General features: G+C 40.5%; 1 protein-coding gene across 1 annotated transcript in view; it reads left to right on the top strand.

Annotated features, from left to right (window-relative positions):
- The window catches only part of CDH9 (cadherin 9), a 166,044-nt gene that overhangs the window by 47,768 nt on the left and 101,176 nt on the right, over positions 1-17,100 (top strand). Inside the window, exon 3 of the mRNA XM_089516586.1 lies at positions 10,198-10,525. Coding sequence (XP_089372712.1) covers positions 10,198-10,525 — 328 coding nt within the window. The remainder of the gene's footprint in view (positions 1-10,197; positions 10,526-17,100) is intronic.

Genomic DNA, 17,100 nt, shown 5'->3' with positions numbered 1-17,100 from the left:
AGGTCATAAAACACAACCTGCAAGCCGTGTGATGTATTTTAATTACAAAAAAGGGCTTCTTCTTTTTGGTATGCCCTACTTCCTTTAGCCTCAGATTTTAAAGTTTTTAAAGGGATTTTCTACCATCCCTGTTCATTTCTGGAACTTCAGCAACTCAGCCAATGGTGGACAAAAGTACCTAGGATGAAAACAGATTAGTAAATGACAGGCAGATTGCCCAGACCGTTTGGGACAGTTGGACAATTGAGTGTGGCACTGCCAAATGTTCTGCTGGCATCACACACAAGCCATTAGTGCATTGTGTACTTTTGATGCCTGGTCAAGGTTTTGCAGGGAGTGGGTAGATTTTATGGCTTGTACTCAGGAGAAAAAAACACAAGTAACTCAATAGGTTAACATGAAACTTGGATGTATGATAGAAGTCATTTTGAGGATCATTTGTACTAATTTTGATATTAAAAAAAGTAAGAAGTGGTTTTTTTTTTTTTTTTTTAAAATACAAGTTTAAATTTGGCCAAGTGACTACCAGGTTTTTTTAAACATGTATTGTGCCCCACTCCCAGGAAATTTACAAATGTATTTTTCTTTTTATTTATTTCATTTCTATGTCATCCTTCTCCCAGAATGGGACCCAAGCTAGCTCCCAGAGAGAGTCAATTAAAAAACCTTCACAATAAAAATTAAAAACAAATTAAACAATGACATAAAATAGTACAAAATCATTTAAAAAACATACCAAAGTTAAAAAGATAAATAAAATATTACAATAAGAAGCTCCCCTGCTTACACATTAAAAGCCTGCTTAAACGAAAAGGTCTTTGCCTGCTGCAAAAGGAAGGCAGGGACGGCGGACAGACTAGCCTCCCCTGGAAGTGAGTTCCAGCTGGTGAGAGCAGCAACTGAGAAGGCTCTCTCTTGTGTTCTCACCAAGCAAGCCTGTGATGGTGGTGGGTCTGAGCGAAAACCTTACCCTGAAGATCTTTGAACACTGGCAGGCTCATATAAGGAGATACAGCCTTTCAAATGGTCTTGACTCAAGCCATGTAGGGCTTTACAGGTCATGATCAGTAGTCTAAATTGTTGAATTGTTTCCAGAAAGAAACCAGGAACCAGTGAAGCTGCTTTAACAAAGAAATTAAGTGCTCTCTGTAACTGGCTTCAGTCATCATTCTGACTACGGCATTTTGGACCCATTGAAGTTTCTGAACAATTTCCATTTGCATCTTCCTATAGATTATGTTACAATAATTCAAACAGGATGTAATGAAGACATGAGACATTGTAGCCAAATCTGTCATCTGAAGGAACGAGCCTAGCTGGTACACTAATTTTACTTGCACAAATGCACTCCTGGCCATGGCCAAAACCTGGGCATCCAGGCTCGGAGTTGAGTCCAAGAGAACACTCAAGCTGCAAGCCTGAGATTTCAGGGGGAGTGTAATTCTATCCAGCACAGGCAGAGTCCCTATTCCCTGGTCTGCCCTATGACTGACTAGGAGCACCTTTTGTGTATTAAGTTTATTTATTTATTTATCCTTATCCAGTGCATTACTGACAACAGACTTTCAGTACCAAGACAGTTTCCTGGGAAACATATGGGAAGGAGAAATAGGGTTGAATGTCATAAGCATATTGGTGACACCAAATCCCAAAACTCTGGTTGACTTATCTCAGCAGATGTTCCATTCAGATGTTAAACAGCATGTGGGGCAAAACAGAACCCACAAGCCAATGGCCAAGCATCAAACAGGTGTCCTCCAGCACCATCTTCTGATTTTGCTGCTGCAAGAAAGACTGGGACCACTTCATAAGGGTGCCCCCAAGTCCCACCCCAGACAGTTGACCAGAAGGATACCATGGTCACTGTTATTGAAAGCTACTGAGAGCTTCAGTTGAACCAAAAAAGGACACACTCCCCTGTTCAGTTTCCTGTGTAGGTCACCAGGCAACCAAAACTGTCTCATCCTATATGCAAGCACGAAGCTAGACTGAAATGGATCTAGATAATCCATCTCATCCAGAAACCTCTGGAGCTGGGAGGCCACCAATCACTCCAGAACCTTGTTCAAAAATGGAATCAGAGACTGGCCAATGATCATTCATAAAGGTTGGATCCAGGGAGGGCCTTTTTAGTAATGGATTCACCAGAGCCTCTTTTGGGCAGAATGGAAACTTACCTTGCTGCAGTGAGGCATTCACCACCTCCCTTACCACACAGTCAATCCTGTTCTAACTGCTTTCATAAGCCAGAAGGAACAAGGATCCAGTGTACATGTGGTGGCTCTTACCACTCAAAGATTCCTGTCTACATCTTCAAGCTGCACAAATTGAAACTTATTGAGTAATGTAAGACAAGCAGGCACCAAGTGTGCATCCACTGTAGTCTCAACTACACTATCCAAGTCATATCTGAGCAATTTTGTCTGTAAAGTACTGTGCAAATTCTTCCCAGTGACCTGTCAAGTAGTCTTTATTTTCTTAATGTTGGCCAGAGTGTAAAAGACCTCTGACTACTCAAAAAGAACTATAATTTATTCACTGAACTCTATGCTGTGTTCAGTCAGACTCGCTCTGAGTTTTCCACCAACATTGCACTTGTCTCTGTTCCACTCACTCCATCACTATGTATTTCCTCAGTCTGGACACTATACTTTTATTGGTACAGCCTAGAATTACATCTGCTTTTGTTTCTTTTCTTTTTTCTTTTTGGCTGCTGCATCATACTGTTGATTCATGTTTAGCTTGCTGTTTCCTAAGAGCCTAGATTCTGTTTACATGCATTGCTGTCAAATCTTCTGAAGAGTTGTGCCAGTTAGTAGGAAGTCAGCATTTGGCTTCTTGTTGTTGTTGTTGAAAATATGTTTATTGAACAATTTTAAAACTCAACAAAATTTTGTGGACAAACTTACATTGACATTGACATATGGCATTAGATTTATCACATACCCCATTACATTTTCCCATTAAACCAGTCAGTCAACACTTCATTAAACAATTATTTAAGAGAGTAAAGTTGGAATGGATATGATAGGGAAAGGAAAGGAAAGGGAAGTTAAAAGAGGTAAGGAGTAAAGAGAGGAAAAGAGATTAAGCATGGTTATTAATCAGCAGAGCTGTATTTTAAGGTAAAAAATGAGAAGAGATATTAGGAAGGAATATAAGGTTGATATGTATGTAATTGATCAAGTTTTAGCATTTGGTTTCAAAATAATTACTCCACTGTTGGGAGTACAGATTTTTTACTTCTCTAAGCCCAGTTAGGCATGTTTTGCTTTGTGGATCTTGGAAGTTAGAATAAAATCCTGTATCATGCTTGCGAGTGACTATGCAGAACTAATTAAAAACATTACCATGGTGATAGCTATAGTAACATTTAAACTGGCTTAATTGTTACAAATCCTCACCAATTGAACTCAGCCGGGCTTGTTACATCATGGTACATCTTGAGAATCTAAACAGAATTGTGTACACTCTATGGTTTTGAAAGATGGATCAGGAAAACATGAGTACAGCAGGCCTGGCACTAAAGACTTTATCCAGATGAAATTCCCCCATTCCAAAAATGTAGCATTGAACTAGATCACTGCTAAACTCCTATGAGGTTTTAGCAGACAGGAATGGAGGGAATACAATGACAGCAGCCCCAGGACTGACTTATTTTTCCTCCTTCATGGTGGGCGGGTTTGGGGCAGGAGGGCTCCCAAGCGTGCCAGTTCTTTCTCTATCACAGTTATGCACTGTGGCATAAGCTTCCAGTTGTTCTTCATTCTTCACAGTTCTCTGAACTTTGCAATGAATTTTCCCTATCCAAACCCTATGCAGAAATGTGTGCATTAAGAAAAATAGCAGGCATAATCATCTGTAGCTGCTGCCACACTGCAGAAATAAAGCAGTTTCACACCACTTTAACTGCCATGGCTCAGTGCTATAGAATTTGTAGTTTGTTACAGTGCCAGAGCTGCCTGACAGGGAAGGCTAAATCCACAATCCCATAGCACTGAGCCATGACAATTAAAAAGGTGGCAAAGGGGAGAAAACACAGATATAAAATGTGACAACCCTTTTTTTGGCAGGAAAAATAACGTGAGCACTGCAGAAATTACAAGAGGTATGTCTATCCATTATTACTTACAACTGTTCTTGAAAATTTAGTAAGGAAGAATTCCAATATATATGTTGAAGCCTGAGCTTTCAGAATAATAATAATAATAATAATAATAATAATAATAATAATAATTTATGTTTCCCCACCTCTCCCGGTGGATCGAAGTGGGGTTACAGACTAAATAACCCCATATGGTGTTTGTTTGTTTGAGGAGGGTATCCAGTCAGTTATGGTGACCTTCAAAATCCAATATTAAGTAGTTAATACAAATAGCAGTATAAAGAGGTAAGATTTTGCAATGTACTATTTTAGACTGCATACTGAGTCTGTATGTTTACCTGGATGCAATCCCACCAGGAAGATTACCCCAGAGAATGTCAAAAACAAAGGCTGTTGTTAAGCCCTTGCCTTTATAAGCTGTTTTTAGTGTCCAAGAACCCTTTTCTCCTTCTCTCTCTGTAGGGGAGCACAGTAATATGCAACCTGTTTACTGTCACTTGCAGCTTCAAGTGTTACAACCACATGAAGTCTGATCACTAGATTCTGCTAATTGTATATCAGCAGAATCCCCATGGATTTGAGAGGATTTCCTGCAGGCTGTTCTTTGTCCTTACTCTTTCAAGAAGGCAGGCATCTCTAAGACCTCTCTGCAAAGACTGTAGCAACAAAGTAGGTTTGACTGGGGGCAGGGCAAAACACATCGAGAAATTTACTGTGGATGGAAAGGGAAATGAGAGGGAAATGCAGCTCAGGTCTTTCATATACATTGGTGAGTCAGTTTGGATGAAACTGACTCACTGATGTGTCTGAAAAACTCGAGCTTCATTTCCCTCTCATTTCCCTCCTTATTACCATAAATGAAATACAGATAACTGTTCAAACTAGGGAAGTGAAGTACTCTTGTTAAATTACTCTTTCACAATGAGACGTATTGAGACAGCTTGCTATTTTTTTATTTTTTTAAAAAAAATCTTGGAAGACTTTATGGCTATGTTATGAAAATGAGATGAGCTCTTTTCCCCCTGTTGACAATTGTATAATTTGCACAAAACGTCTCCATGTACAACTAGTGTCTTTTCCTTTTTTGGAATAACATGTTCACACACATCAAGCACAAATGACTGGCTGACTGATGGGAAGGATTCAAACAACCTAATCAAGCCGTCTCGTTTTGAAAATCAATTTAACAGGAAAGTGTTGTAAAAGATGAAAAATATGAAAGGATGGGATCTGACAAATGAAATTATTATATGGTAAGATGGTAGATGTATAATGACCAGTACCCCATCCACATCCACAGACAAGATCTAGCTCATAAAATAAATATGCATAGTCTTTTTTGTAAAATATATAAGATAACTTTATTACTAATAAATTGTGAACAGTCAAATACATGGTTGAATGAAGGAGAGCGAGAAAGAAGGAAAAAATGGCTGCAGGTTACAGTGAGGCAGGAAGATTGCAGGTGTGGAAACCCAAATAAACAGGAAGTCAATAAACATGCAAACTAACAGTTAGTATAACCATAGTATTGTTAAGTTAATGTCTCTAACAGCAATTATTATAATTTTACTACACAATTTGCAGAATTTAGACGTTTTGTATGATTTACACGTAACTTGTTCTAGAAAAGGCAAAAAAAACCTTTCTCACAGATGATGGAAAATATATCATAGACAAGGAAGGGGGGAAAGCAGTTTCTCATTCTGATACATGGAGCAAAGATTTTCCCTTCTTTATTGTTGTATGAACATAGAGAGATACATTCCCCACAGATAGGATCATCTCACATAGTAGCATGCCTGAAAATGACAATGCAGGGAATCCATGTTACAGTGGATTGTGCACAGAGTAAACAGAAGGGGAAACATAGTACAGTTCAGCACAGAAAGTAATCAAGCACTTAAGTAGTTAAAGAAAGTCAAAGAACTATGTCATAAAGTCTATATGGAAATATTACTCAGCACCAGCACCTGGTATTTTCAGACAGTTGCTGTGGGTACTACCAATTGGGATGCCTGCCTTGTTCCTTCACCTTCAGTGTATTAAACACCCAGCTGTTTATTAAAACTGGTTATCCTTCACTAATCCACACCTTCTGATAGCTTTTTAAAATAGGTACACACCATTTAACTAGGCTGGCCCAAATTTTTGCATTGATTCTTTTAATAGCATCCAAAATGTGCTACCCAAGGCAGCCTCCTGCACCTAGATTAGCATGGCCTTGCCTGGGAGGAGCCCTATTCCCTTCAATAACCTTTTGCTTAGTTAGCTATATCCTGCTGAATTACAGGATTTCACAAAACACTGCTTTAGAAAGTTCTGAAAAAGTGTGCATTATGATTTCTAAGCATGCTTGATATGCATTGAATGCATTATTGATAAACAGCTAAGGGGAAGACAATGTTTTCCACTGTAGTGTGAAAACTGACAGATGGAATAGGGAGATAAGAAAGCAAGCATGATAGACTGACTGTATCCTGCAGGATAGAATTTGATTCCTAAAATAAAGCAAAGCACAAAATCTATCCAGCTTCAGATTGGAAAGCCTGTTGTGCAAAAAGCTTCAGTAGATATCAGGCAAGTTACATTAAACATTCAGGAGAATGTTGCTAGCATAATGCAAACAATTTTCATGGACGTGTGGAGGAGTGAATACAAAGAAAACAATTAATGCTAGATGTGGCCTCTACAAGAATACCAGAAAAAAATTAAATTAAGCATGGGGGACATGCAACCCTTCAGATCTTGTCAGATGGAACTGCATATCTGGCTATGAGTGCTGAAATGATTGGTGCATTTTCCCTATCATGTGCTTTATTCATTTGACTGTAAATAGTAGCATCCTTTCCCTCAGGATTGGATAACACATCAAAAATATTTTCAGCTGGAAACAGTGGTGAGGCAGAAGCCCATTCCTGCTCATCTGAGTGTCTTCACTGGAAATGTATGATTTATGATGTCCTTCAAAAGGTGGTCTATGCCCATAATTCTCAGATATCATGGTGATCAAAATATCATAGTCACAAAGAAGAAAATGAAGCAAAAAGAACAGAACCTAGCATGTTACACTAAAGCCAGAGTGGGCATGCTTTGAGGGACATACTACCAGTTTTCAGCTCCAGATGATAGCAGGGCAAGGTTCTGTGGCATCATGGGGAACTGAACCCTGATCTCCCAGGAGACTAGTCCAAACTCAAACTGCTACACCACACTCGTGTCTCAAACACAACAAACTTGTTACAGGATTTTCTTAGCAAGATTTCTTCTGAGAAGTTTGCCATTGCCTTCTGAGGCTGAGAGAGTGTGACTTGCCAAAGGTCTCCCAGTGGGTTTCATGACCAAGTGAGTTTCTTCAAAGGAGATTTGTCATTGCATCCCTCTAAGACTGAGAGAGTGTGACTTGCTCAAAGTCTCCCAGTGGGTTTCATGGCCAAGTGAGTTTCTTCAGATGAGATTTGCCATTGCCTTCCTCTGGGGCTGAGAGAGTGTGACTTGCCCAAGGTCTCCCAGTGAGTTTCATGGCCGAGCTGAGATTTCAGCCCTGATCTCCAGTCGCACACTCAAACTGCTGGCTTTCACTGTACTTGTTATTGTGCTGTGCCTTCTGTTCTTTATTGTGCTTGTTGTTGTTGTAGTTGTGTGCCTCCAAATCATTTCCAATTTATGGGCCCAGAGCATCCTCCTTCCCTTCTCAGTGCTGGTTCCTGACAACCCTAAGGTGAAACTACTATGGGGCAAGCTTTGTCAGAGCGGGATTTCCATTGTCGTCATCTGAGGCTGAGACAGCATAACTTGTGTGTGTGATGCCTTCAAGTCATTTCCAACTAATGGTGACCCTAAGGTGAAACTATAATGGACTTTTCTTGGCAAGTTTCATCAGAGGGACGTTTGCTATTGCTAGCGTGGGGCTAAGAGAAGGTGCCTTGGGTTTCCAGATGTCCTGCCCCCAGAAGGTGGAAGTCCTGCTCCCAAAAGTCCCACCCTCAGCAACCAGTGACACCCAGTGCAGCAATGCCACTGAGTTTTGGCATTCGGTCTCTAAAAGGTTCACCATCATTGATATAGAAGATCAGAAATGTACAGAGGATTAATTATAAAGCTTCTAATTATATTTATGACTGCTGAACAAGTATGATGTTAGACAAAAAAATCAAGAATAATATTTTTATACTACAATACCTATATGTATATGTTTTTCCAAGATAATACAGTAAGTAGCAATAGCAATAGGAAATACAGTTATATACTGCTTACTCATGTACTAAGTAGTTTACAAAGTGTACGTTAACTGCCCCCAACAAGTTGGATACTCATTATAGTGACCTACAGAACGATGCCAGGCCGACTTGACCTGGAGCCCCTGGCTGTTATTGAATTCACAACCTTATGATGATTAGCAGTACAGGCATTTAACCACTGTGATGTGATTTAAAATAAGCGACACCTTCCCAATATAGGCCCAGGACGGACCACTGAGAAATGGCAACCTGCTGGTGGCCTAGTTTCCTTCGCAGGGATGGCGCAGGCCCCAAACGGCACACTGTCACTACAAAGGAAAAAGAACCTGGAAAGGCTGGGTTCTTTTTCCGGCACCGCAATGACGTTGCGAGTGTGCCAATGGAACACTTGCAACATAAGTGCCACATGGCAACGTGCGGACGCCATGTGGCACTTACGTAACAATGGCGGCTCCCATGTACACAGGGCACCGCCATTGTAATGCCGCTGCTCTATGCTAGTGTAAGGACCATACGGTTGCCCGTGGTCCTTAACCCTAGAATCGGTGCCATTACGGCACAAAAGGCCGGTGTGTACCGCACCATAGTTATCCAGATTGCAATAATTATGTGTTATAATTTTGGATATGAGAGATCCTTCCCTTCTGTCAATACAAATAATCTTTTTAAGCCACAACATGTCTGCCCCCCAAAATAACACAAATTTATTTCATTTACTGTCAATGATACACCTATGTGATAGCAACTCTATACCAGTTCAAATATATTTAATAGTGCACTAGGTACCAGAATCTTGTAAAAACCAAGACAATTCTGATTGACAGAAAGTTTGTTTGTCATGTGCTAATGTATTGATATCATATAGATCAATGCCACTCAAAGTGATGGCCTGTGGGCTGGTGTCAAATCATGGCTGGCAAACTGTGAGTTTACAAAAAAGAAAGAAACAATTGTACCAATGGGCAGAAATATTGTGCTAATTCATAACACATGGGGGGACATAACATATGGGTCTGTCACAGCAGATCATTTGAGATATAATGTCATAGCTTTCAAACACTGCTGTGGGGAAATGCTAGAACTCTTTGAAAGATTAGTAAGAGTATCTCAATGAGAAAGTCATTAACTACAGTTCTAAAAAACGGACAGCCCACAAAGATCAATCTTCATCTGCAAAATAAAATTCAAGACAATGGATGTCACCAGGTTTTATTTTAATTAACACTGGCTTACACTCTGGCTTTGCATAAAGAAAATGGAATAACAACTGGGACAGACATGTTTTCCTCTGTTCAGGGTAGCATTCCCTTGTGGAAAATACATAGGGGCCACTTGTTGGTGGTAAGTATGACTGAAAGCAAAAGTAAGGACAAAGACAAAGAGAGTGGAACACCCTTTTCTCTTTCTCCAACTACTTTATTTTTCTTTCTATCACCTATTCCCCCCCCCCCCCTTTCTTCCTTTTAACCCAATAGGTTTCCAAGGAAGAAAGTGATCACTCTTGCCAGAGCAGATGATTGAAATTATGGTATACACAGAGCCTTTAAAATGAGATCAAGAACTTCATTCAGACCTAGAGACATGGGTTATCCATAGTTTAAGACATAATTAATTCATCCATTCATTCAATCACTCACTTCATTTACATCCCACTTTTTGCCAACAGTGAGATTCAAGAAGGCTAAAAATAATCAGAAATCCCTGGCAATCCATGGCAGATGTTCCTCATCACACAAATCAATGCATGAATATCTCTTTGAAGGTTGAAAAGTGTGAAGACACTTGCATACATATTAATCTTTTTAAAAAAATAAATAAATAAAATTAATCAATTTTTTAACCAATTCACAGATCATATGAAAGAGGAATACAATATTATTTTATCAGAATTCTTCTGACTGAAGCAAGAAGCATATTGAGGCTAGTCAATATTTTACAGAAGGCACAAATGATGAGAACTTGCTACTGCTTGCCATTTCTAATCTGGACCTGGATGTTTCATGAGTCACTCACTTCACCATCACCGAAAAGGACTAGCATGTATTTGCAAACTGAAAGCATAATGGGTCTATCGAAGAATCATGGAAAAGCGTTGCATCGAACTAAGAGGGGATGGATGTGGAATCAGTTTTTTTTACTGGAAGAATACACTGGTCCGGATACTCAGTATGTGGGCAAGGTAAGTACTGCAATCCATAGATGTCATACAATGACAAATTCTTGAAAAAATATAATCTATTTTAGTTTCTCAGGAGCAGCACTGAAGCAATTCAGATTGAACATAACTGTCTACTGGGGAGAAATAAGTTTTTACACCTGACAATTCTTGGAATCCTTCTGCTTTATGGGAAGGGGGTTCAATTCTCTAATTGCCAGCTATATATTTGTAGGGAAACATTATTTATTTAGCCATTTTAATGTATTCCCTCAGAATAGGAATTTATAGTTAATGTTTGGCAAAGCAATTAATGTGATATATAGTTGCTGGTAAAATCAACTAGATAGTTTGTCTCCAGGAAGTAGCATGGAAAATGTATGTACTAGGAGCACTTGCTGTCAACAGCATAGACTCAGGTATGCCCCAAATATTTTTTGATGATAGTTTATCTAATCTGCATCTAAATCAAGAGATAGTGAGAGGACTAAAATTAATTTTTTTATTCCCAACTAAAGACTTTATTTAATCAATGGGATTTAAATGCTGATTTAACTGTCAACAATTCAATGAGCTTATTCTAGTTGGGACTGACAACTGAATTTAGCCCAGAATTTTAACTAAGACATTTAAAATAATTTAGGCGGGTTACATACTGCCATTTGGGACGTCCTCAGGACGTCCCAGTTTAAAAAGGGGGCATCTCTTCTAGACACCCCTACTCCTGTTATGGACTCTGTCCGTAATAAATGGCGGCGGCCGTTCCACATGGCCGCCGCCATCATGACATAATGGACGCTCTGTGTCCGCACACCGTGCCCCGGAAATGACGCCATGAGTGCACGACTAGCGCCTCACGGCGTCTCTTCCGGGGAGCAAGAAGGAGCGCAATTTTCGCGCTCCTTCTTGGCAGCATCCAGGAACCGCGCCGTTTGGCTGCCTGCGGTTACTGGACGCTGCAACCGGCGGCGGCACGAGACGTCCCCTTCTGGGCCATCCGTAATGTGCCAATGTCACTATATAGAAACACATACACACAAGTTCATGATAAGTTACCAATAGCACCTGAATAATTGTTAAAACAATTCTGAAAAGTAGGCCAGAATGATAGCTGCAGAACCACTGGAGATTATGACATGGACAAAAAGACCGGAAATAAATTTGATATTGCAAATTCAAAAGCTGGCATTATCACAAGTAAAACCTCTTTAGTTCTGTTTTAAAGTTGATTAAAGAGATGGTAGTCTGGAGATGTAAAGGAAGGAGGTTCCAGGAAAAGGGAGCAGCATGGGGAAAAGGTTGAATCTAGGTGGAGGAAGAGGTAATAATAGGTTGTGTCAACAGCCAAGCATTATTAGATCTCAAAGCATGGTGGGCTGGATGATAGAAAAACAAGTGCAGTCAGATAGGGAGGTGCCAAATCATGGAGGGGTCTGAAAGTCAGCAGAAGAAGTTTATATCAGATTCTACAGGGAACAGGAAGCCAATGAAAGGATAATAATACAGCAGTGATGTGATAGAAGTGACAGGCAGAGATCTAATAAGAACCAGCATTGTGTTGTGGTTTAAGCATTAGACTGCAGCTCTGGAGACCAAGGTTCAAATTCCCACTTGACACTAGAAATACACTGGGTGACCTTTGGTAAATCATACTGTCTCAGCCTCAGATAAAGGCTGAACAATTTTTGCCATAGGTTTGCTTTAGGGTCACCAAAAGACAGAAATGTCAGCAACAACTTGAGGGCAAGCAACAAAGGAGTTGAGCAATTAAAAGGAGTTACAGAAATACATGCTATTTTAAGACATAAACAAACTTCAGCTGAATTAGGGTCTGTGTCTCACCAATGGGTCCAAGCAAAGTGGGAGGATGTGTGAGAGAGCCACCTCAGATGTAGCATTGCACTCCTTGGAGGCCTAACTGGCACCAATTTTGGTTTCTTTCTTTCTGGCATCAAGCAAAAACGTGGCTTTTTATTAAAACCTTTGGGGACTCATTTATTTCAAGTATATGTGTATATGGTTTTACAATATATACTTTTTAAAGTGGCTTTAACTGTTTCTATATTTAATAGGTTTTTTTCTCCATCTTGTTTAAATTATTTATGCTTTTAATCTGGAAATGTCTTAAATTTTTTATATCATATGCTGTCCTGAGCTCCTGTGATAAAGAATGGGACAGAAATGTTTTAAGAAAGAGAAAAGAGAAGAGAAAGAAAGCAGAGGGTGAAGAGAGGAGACCCTTTTAAAAAAGGCAGCAGGAATTTGGCAGCAAAGATAGAAATTAAAAACGGTTTGGGAAATAATTATTAGGTGATGGTGGGGGGGAGAGTGTGTTCCATATTTCATAGCCAACTGACCTGATCTACAGCCCTCAAATTATGTGAGTCTGAACTGTGTTGCTTTTTACCATCTCCCTTGAATACCATTTTATTAAATGGTCTGAGAGCTTTTTAAGTCTGCTTTCTTCCTACAAGCTCATACTAAAAGCCGGTCAAAGAAGATAAAAAATCCAACACCTATAAGACTTGATGCAACCATATTCAAAATGAGGCCAAAAGAGCAGGACATACTGATGTGCTATTTTCCCAGTGATACAGTTTTGTGTTAGGAAGCTGCACATCTTCCCCTACAACAGTGTTCCTCAAAGGGATGAAACATCACTATGTCCTGTCCAATGGTGGATGATAGCTTCTGTGCAGTGAAGTGATGAATTAGCTCTTTTCATTTGTTCCACACCAAAAATGGAATCTAGAACAGGGGTGAGTAAAGCGTAGACTCAGATCTGCATGCAGAACTAAGGCTGTTTTGTGACCCCAAATGTCCCAGTTCCCTTGGACTACAATGTTTCTGGCGAGAGTATAAAATTTAGAGTGAATTGTTTCTCCTGGGAATCACTATTATTTAAACAGGGTTGTGTTTACACAGGCCAAAATATTCCTGAAGCAGCCCAGAGAATTCTGGCCAGAAAGCTGTCCTTACACCCCCACCCTCAATTGCCTGGGTACTCAGCAGTGATGCTGGGCAGCTTTCATATATGAATCCCACTATGTTCATGACTGCCACCAGTGCAGGTCACTCCCTTTTAGATTGATAAAGGGGAAACCAGCATCAGTCACATAGCTGGGTCCTTTATTCTGACCTCAGAGGAGATGACTTGTAGCAGTGGTGGTGGCTTTGGTGGGATGCATCATAAACAGCCACCCAGTGTCATTCTGGAGGGCAATGGATCTTGTACCAGAACTGGGGATTGGGTCATGCATCGTCCAGACTGATTGAAATGTGGATAATGAGGGATTTGTTATTTAGCCTGTGTGTACATAGCATAAGTTGCAGCTCCCACACAGTTTTGTATTCAATAATAATGTGTTATTCAGATCCAGATATGAGCTTCTAGAAACTTTCAGATTTGTTCTGAATATTTTGGCACTCTAAAGAAAATGGTCCTCAGGCCCATTGAAGATCACCTACACTGTGTGGAAAAACAGACCACTCCAAAGGGATGGCTACAAACCAGCCTTTCCAAGGCTGGATTGGGGCCATGGCAACCACATGGCACGAGCCAAAAAAGGAGCGGCAAAGAGGAAAAAGCTGCTTTTCCAACCTGCCATGGCCAGAAGTCGGTTTTAAGGTGCTCCAGTGGTGTGCGTCATATAAATGCCATACTGCTGGAGCACCTGAAAGCAGGCCCCCATGTAAATGGCTGGGAGGCTTCTGGGTGGCATGTAAACGCCATGCTCCCAAGCTGTCTGGATGGTTGCACAAAAGGGCCATCTGTTTTGACTTAGACCATTCTCTTAATCACAAGGAAATACCAACTCTCTTACTGTCTTTGCTCTCACCTCCAAGTATTTTAAATTTCCATTTCTCTTTCCCCCTCTCAGACAATTCATATTATGCAATGATAATTTTAAAATCTTCTCCCCCCTCTTTTTTTTTTTTTTTTTTAAGTTTTGGGTCCAAAACATATTGCAAAGAAAAAAAATCCACTTTGAGACCACTTTAACGGCCCTGGCTCAATGCTATGGAATTCTCTCAAATGTAGTCTTGTAAGACATTTAGTCTTCTCTTTCAGAGAGTTCTGGTGCCACAACAAACTGCAATTTCTTTTAGTCAATGGATCTACTATATTTGAGATTATCAAGCTATAACTAGCCAGATAAGAGCAATCAGATCTATTAGAGTTAATAAGTGGCTTTTGAAATAAAAATCATTTTTGGTTTTTAATTTGATATTGCCAACAATACTGGTCTTGAGCCACATAGGCTTTTTTATTTAATGTTTCAAGAGATTATTATTATTATTTTACACTGGGTCAGGCAATTTTTACATGCTACAGAAAAACAAATCTCATGTTAGATTCCAAGCAACTAGGCAATTAAGTTAAAACACATTGCAGGGGAAAAAACCCCTCTTTATTGGACTTTATTGGAACAATTACTAAGTACTTTACTAAAATTACTAAGAACAATAGGAAAAGCTGATTCATTAAATGAAAAAGGGAAAGGGAAAGGGAAAGGTATGTTTAATTAGGCATGAAATTGCAATGAGCATACATGAGGTAAGTGACAAATAGTAATTAACAATAGTATAATTGTAGTAGAATAATGAGCAAGATTATAAACAATGTAAAAAGGTATAAAATAATTGCATGATATATATCTTTCGCCATCAAAAAAGAACTTTTTCCCCAAACAAAAGCTACACCATCCTGACTGATGGCTTCCAAGACACTAAAGTATTAAAACTACTCTTGGGTTTAGAACCAATTCTAACTTCTCCACCATCAACAACTGTATGACTGGCCTCATTGAACCTTTGGAAATTATTGAAAGAATATGGATGTTGCAGCAACATGATGATTTTTTTACCAACAAAGGGTCGTTCTTACACAGAATGTAATCACAAGACTTCCCCATGCCATGTAATCAAATCTCCCCCACAAAAAAATGTTACTGATACTAATAACACAGGAATCAGATCCTAGAGACATGTAACAAGTATACTAATTCAAAACCTGAAAGCATACTAACATGTTTTTATTTGCTGTTTAAAAATGAAAATTGAGGCCTAAAATTTGTATGTTAGTCTCAGCAAAAGTAAATCCATTGAAACAACTGCTGAATGATGAGTCAGCACATCAGTAAATCCAGTTGATTTAATGGGTTTACTGTCATTAGGATTAGTGGCAAGATTCATTAAATCATAGTTGCTCTCCCAGTTATTGATCAGCTAGAGCTCACTTCATACATTATTTAAAGATGTCAGAACATCATGTGCATAGGAATGAGGATCTATGTCTTAGTCTTGTATGTGCCGTTTGATATTTTCCATTGTCATCTATATGTACAGCACAGATGTCTGTGGAAAGGGAAATTGTACACAGCTCTATCAGAGTTTGGAAACATGGGGATTGAAATATAATTCCCAGAAGTCACCGACATTGTGGGATTTTGGGACCTGAAGTTCCCAAAAGAAATAGTTCCAAGCTTCAAGTGTATGTTTGGATGTTTTCATATAAACAGGAATTGTGACCTGTCTAGGTCAATGTTTTTAATGGAAGCTTCTACAGATATAGCTCTTTGTGTAAATGTCCCTTCTCCACAAACATTTCCATCAAATGTATAGATATCAAAAGAAAAAAAAAAACAGCTGTGTGACCAGCTGCCTTCTCCTGAGGGGACAGCCATGCTGGGCAACAGAGGAGGAAGCAGGGCAAACGCCTACTCCTCATGGCTCCCCCATTGTTCAGGAGAAGCTCAGGCAGAGTAGAAGCAACGGTCGCCCACCTTGCCAGGCAGACCGTTTTGCCGCTAGACGCAGCTGGACTACAAGCCCCAGAGTGCTCTGGGGCTTGCCCGGCTCCCTATTGGTGCGCGGGGGCGGAAGGGGCGGCCCTTCCGCTCCGCAACGCTCTGGGAGACGGTTTCGTTGGTGCGGGGCTTCCGGTCCTCCAAGGCTGCCCATTGGTGGGCTGGGCCTTGGAGGCGGGGCCCCGCACAGCACGCAGGGAGGGAGGGGCCTAGGCCTATATAAGGCCGTGTTGCTGGCCCTTTCCCTCAGTCGGTTGCTTGGCTTCAAGCAGAGCGGAGCCAAGCTGTGGAAGGGAGCAAGTCTTGGTGCTTCTCCCGCCCACCCACCACTGTTGTTAGGTGTTTTTTAGTCACAACTTGGCGGCAGCATAGGCCAGGATCTGCACGTTGTGGTACCAGGGCTATGGAGCTCTTGTTTGGGAGTCAATAGGTACCCGGGGGCGAATAGGGCAGGCGTTTGGCCATTGCGGGGGCCAGAACGCAGGAGCGCCTCCCGGTGACTAGGGGCTTTGTGAATTGGTGAACGCAAGACAAGGTTTGCGGTCAAGTTGTGTTCCTTAGCCCCTAGGTCATCCCAAGCACCGGGTGGGGGCCCGGTTTGGATAATCAGACTACATTGGGTGGTTTGATTGCACAGATCCTGAACTTATGCTTTGTGCCAACCCTACCAATTGTTTGCAAATAAAGTTGTGGCCTTACTTCCAACATGTTGTACTGTGGTTATTTGACAGCAACATCTGAGGCAAGGAGGAGAAGGATGGGCACAGCTCCTCTGCTACTTGGCTTTCA

The sequence above is a fragment of the Sceloporus occidentalis genome, unplaced genomic scaffold (genome assembly GCF_023333645.1).
Source record: "Sceloporus occidentalis isolate IW3139 unplaced genomic scaffold, rSceOcc1.0.p SCAF_3, whole genome shotgun sequence".
Lineage (NCBI taxonomy): Eukaryota > Metazoa > Chordata > Lepidosauria > Squamata > Phrynosomatidae > Sceloporus > Sceloporus occidentalis.
The sequence above is the reverse complement of the archived record's forward strand: the minus strand, read 5'-3'. Positions and strand labels throughout refer to the sequence as shown.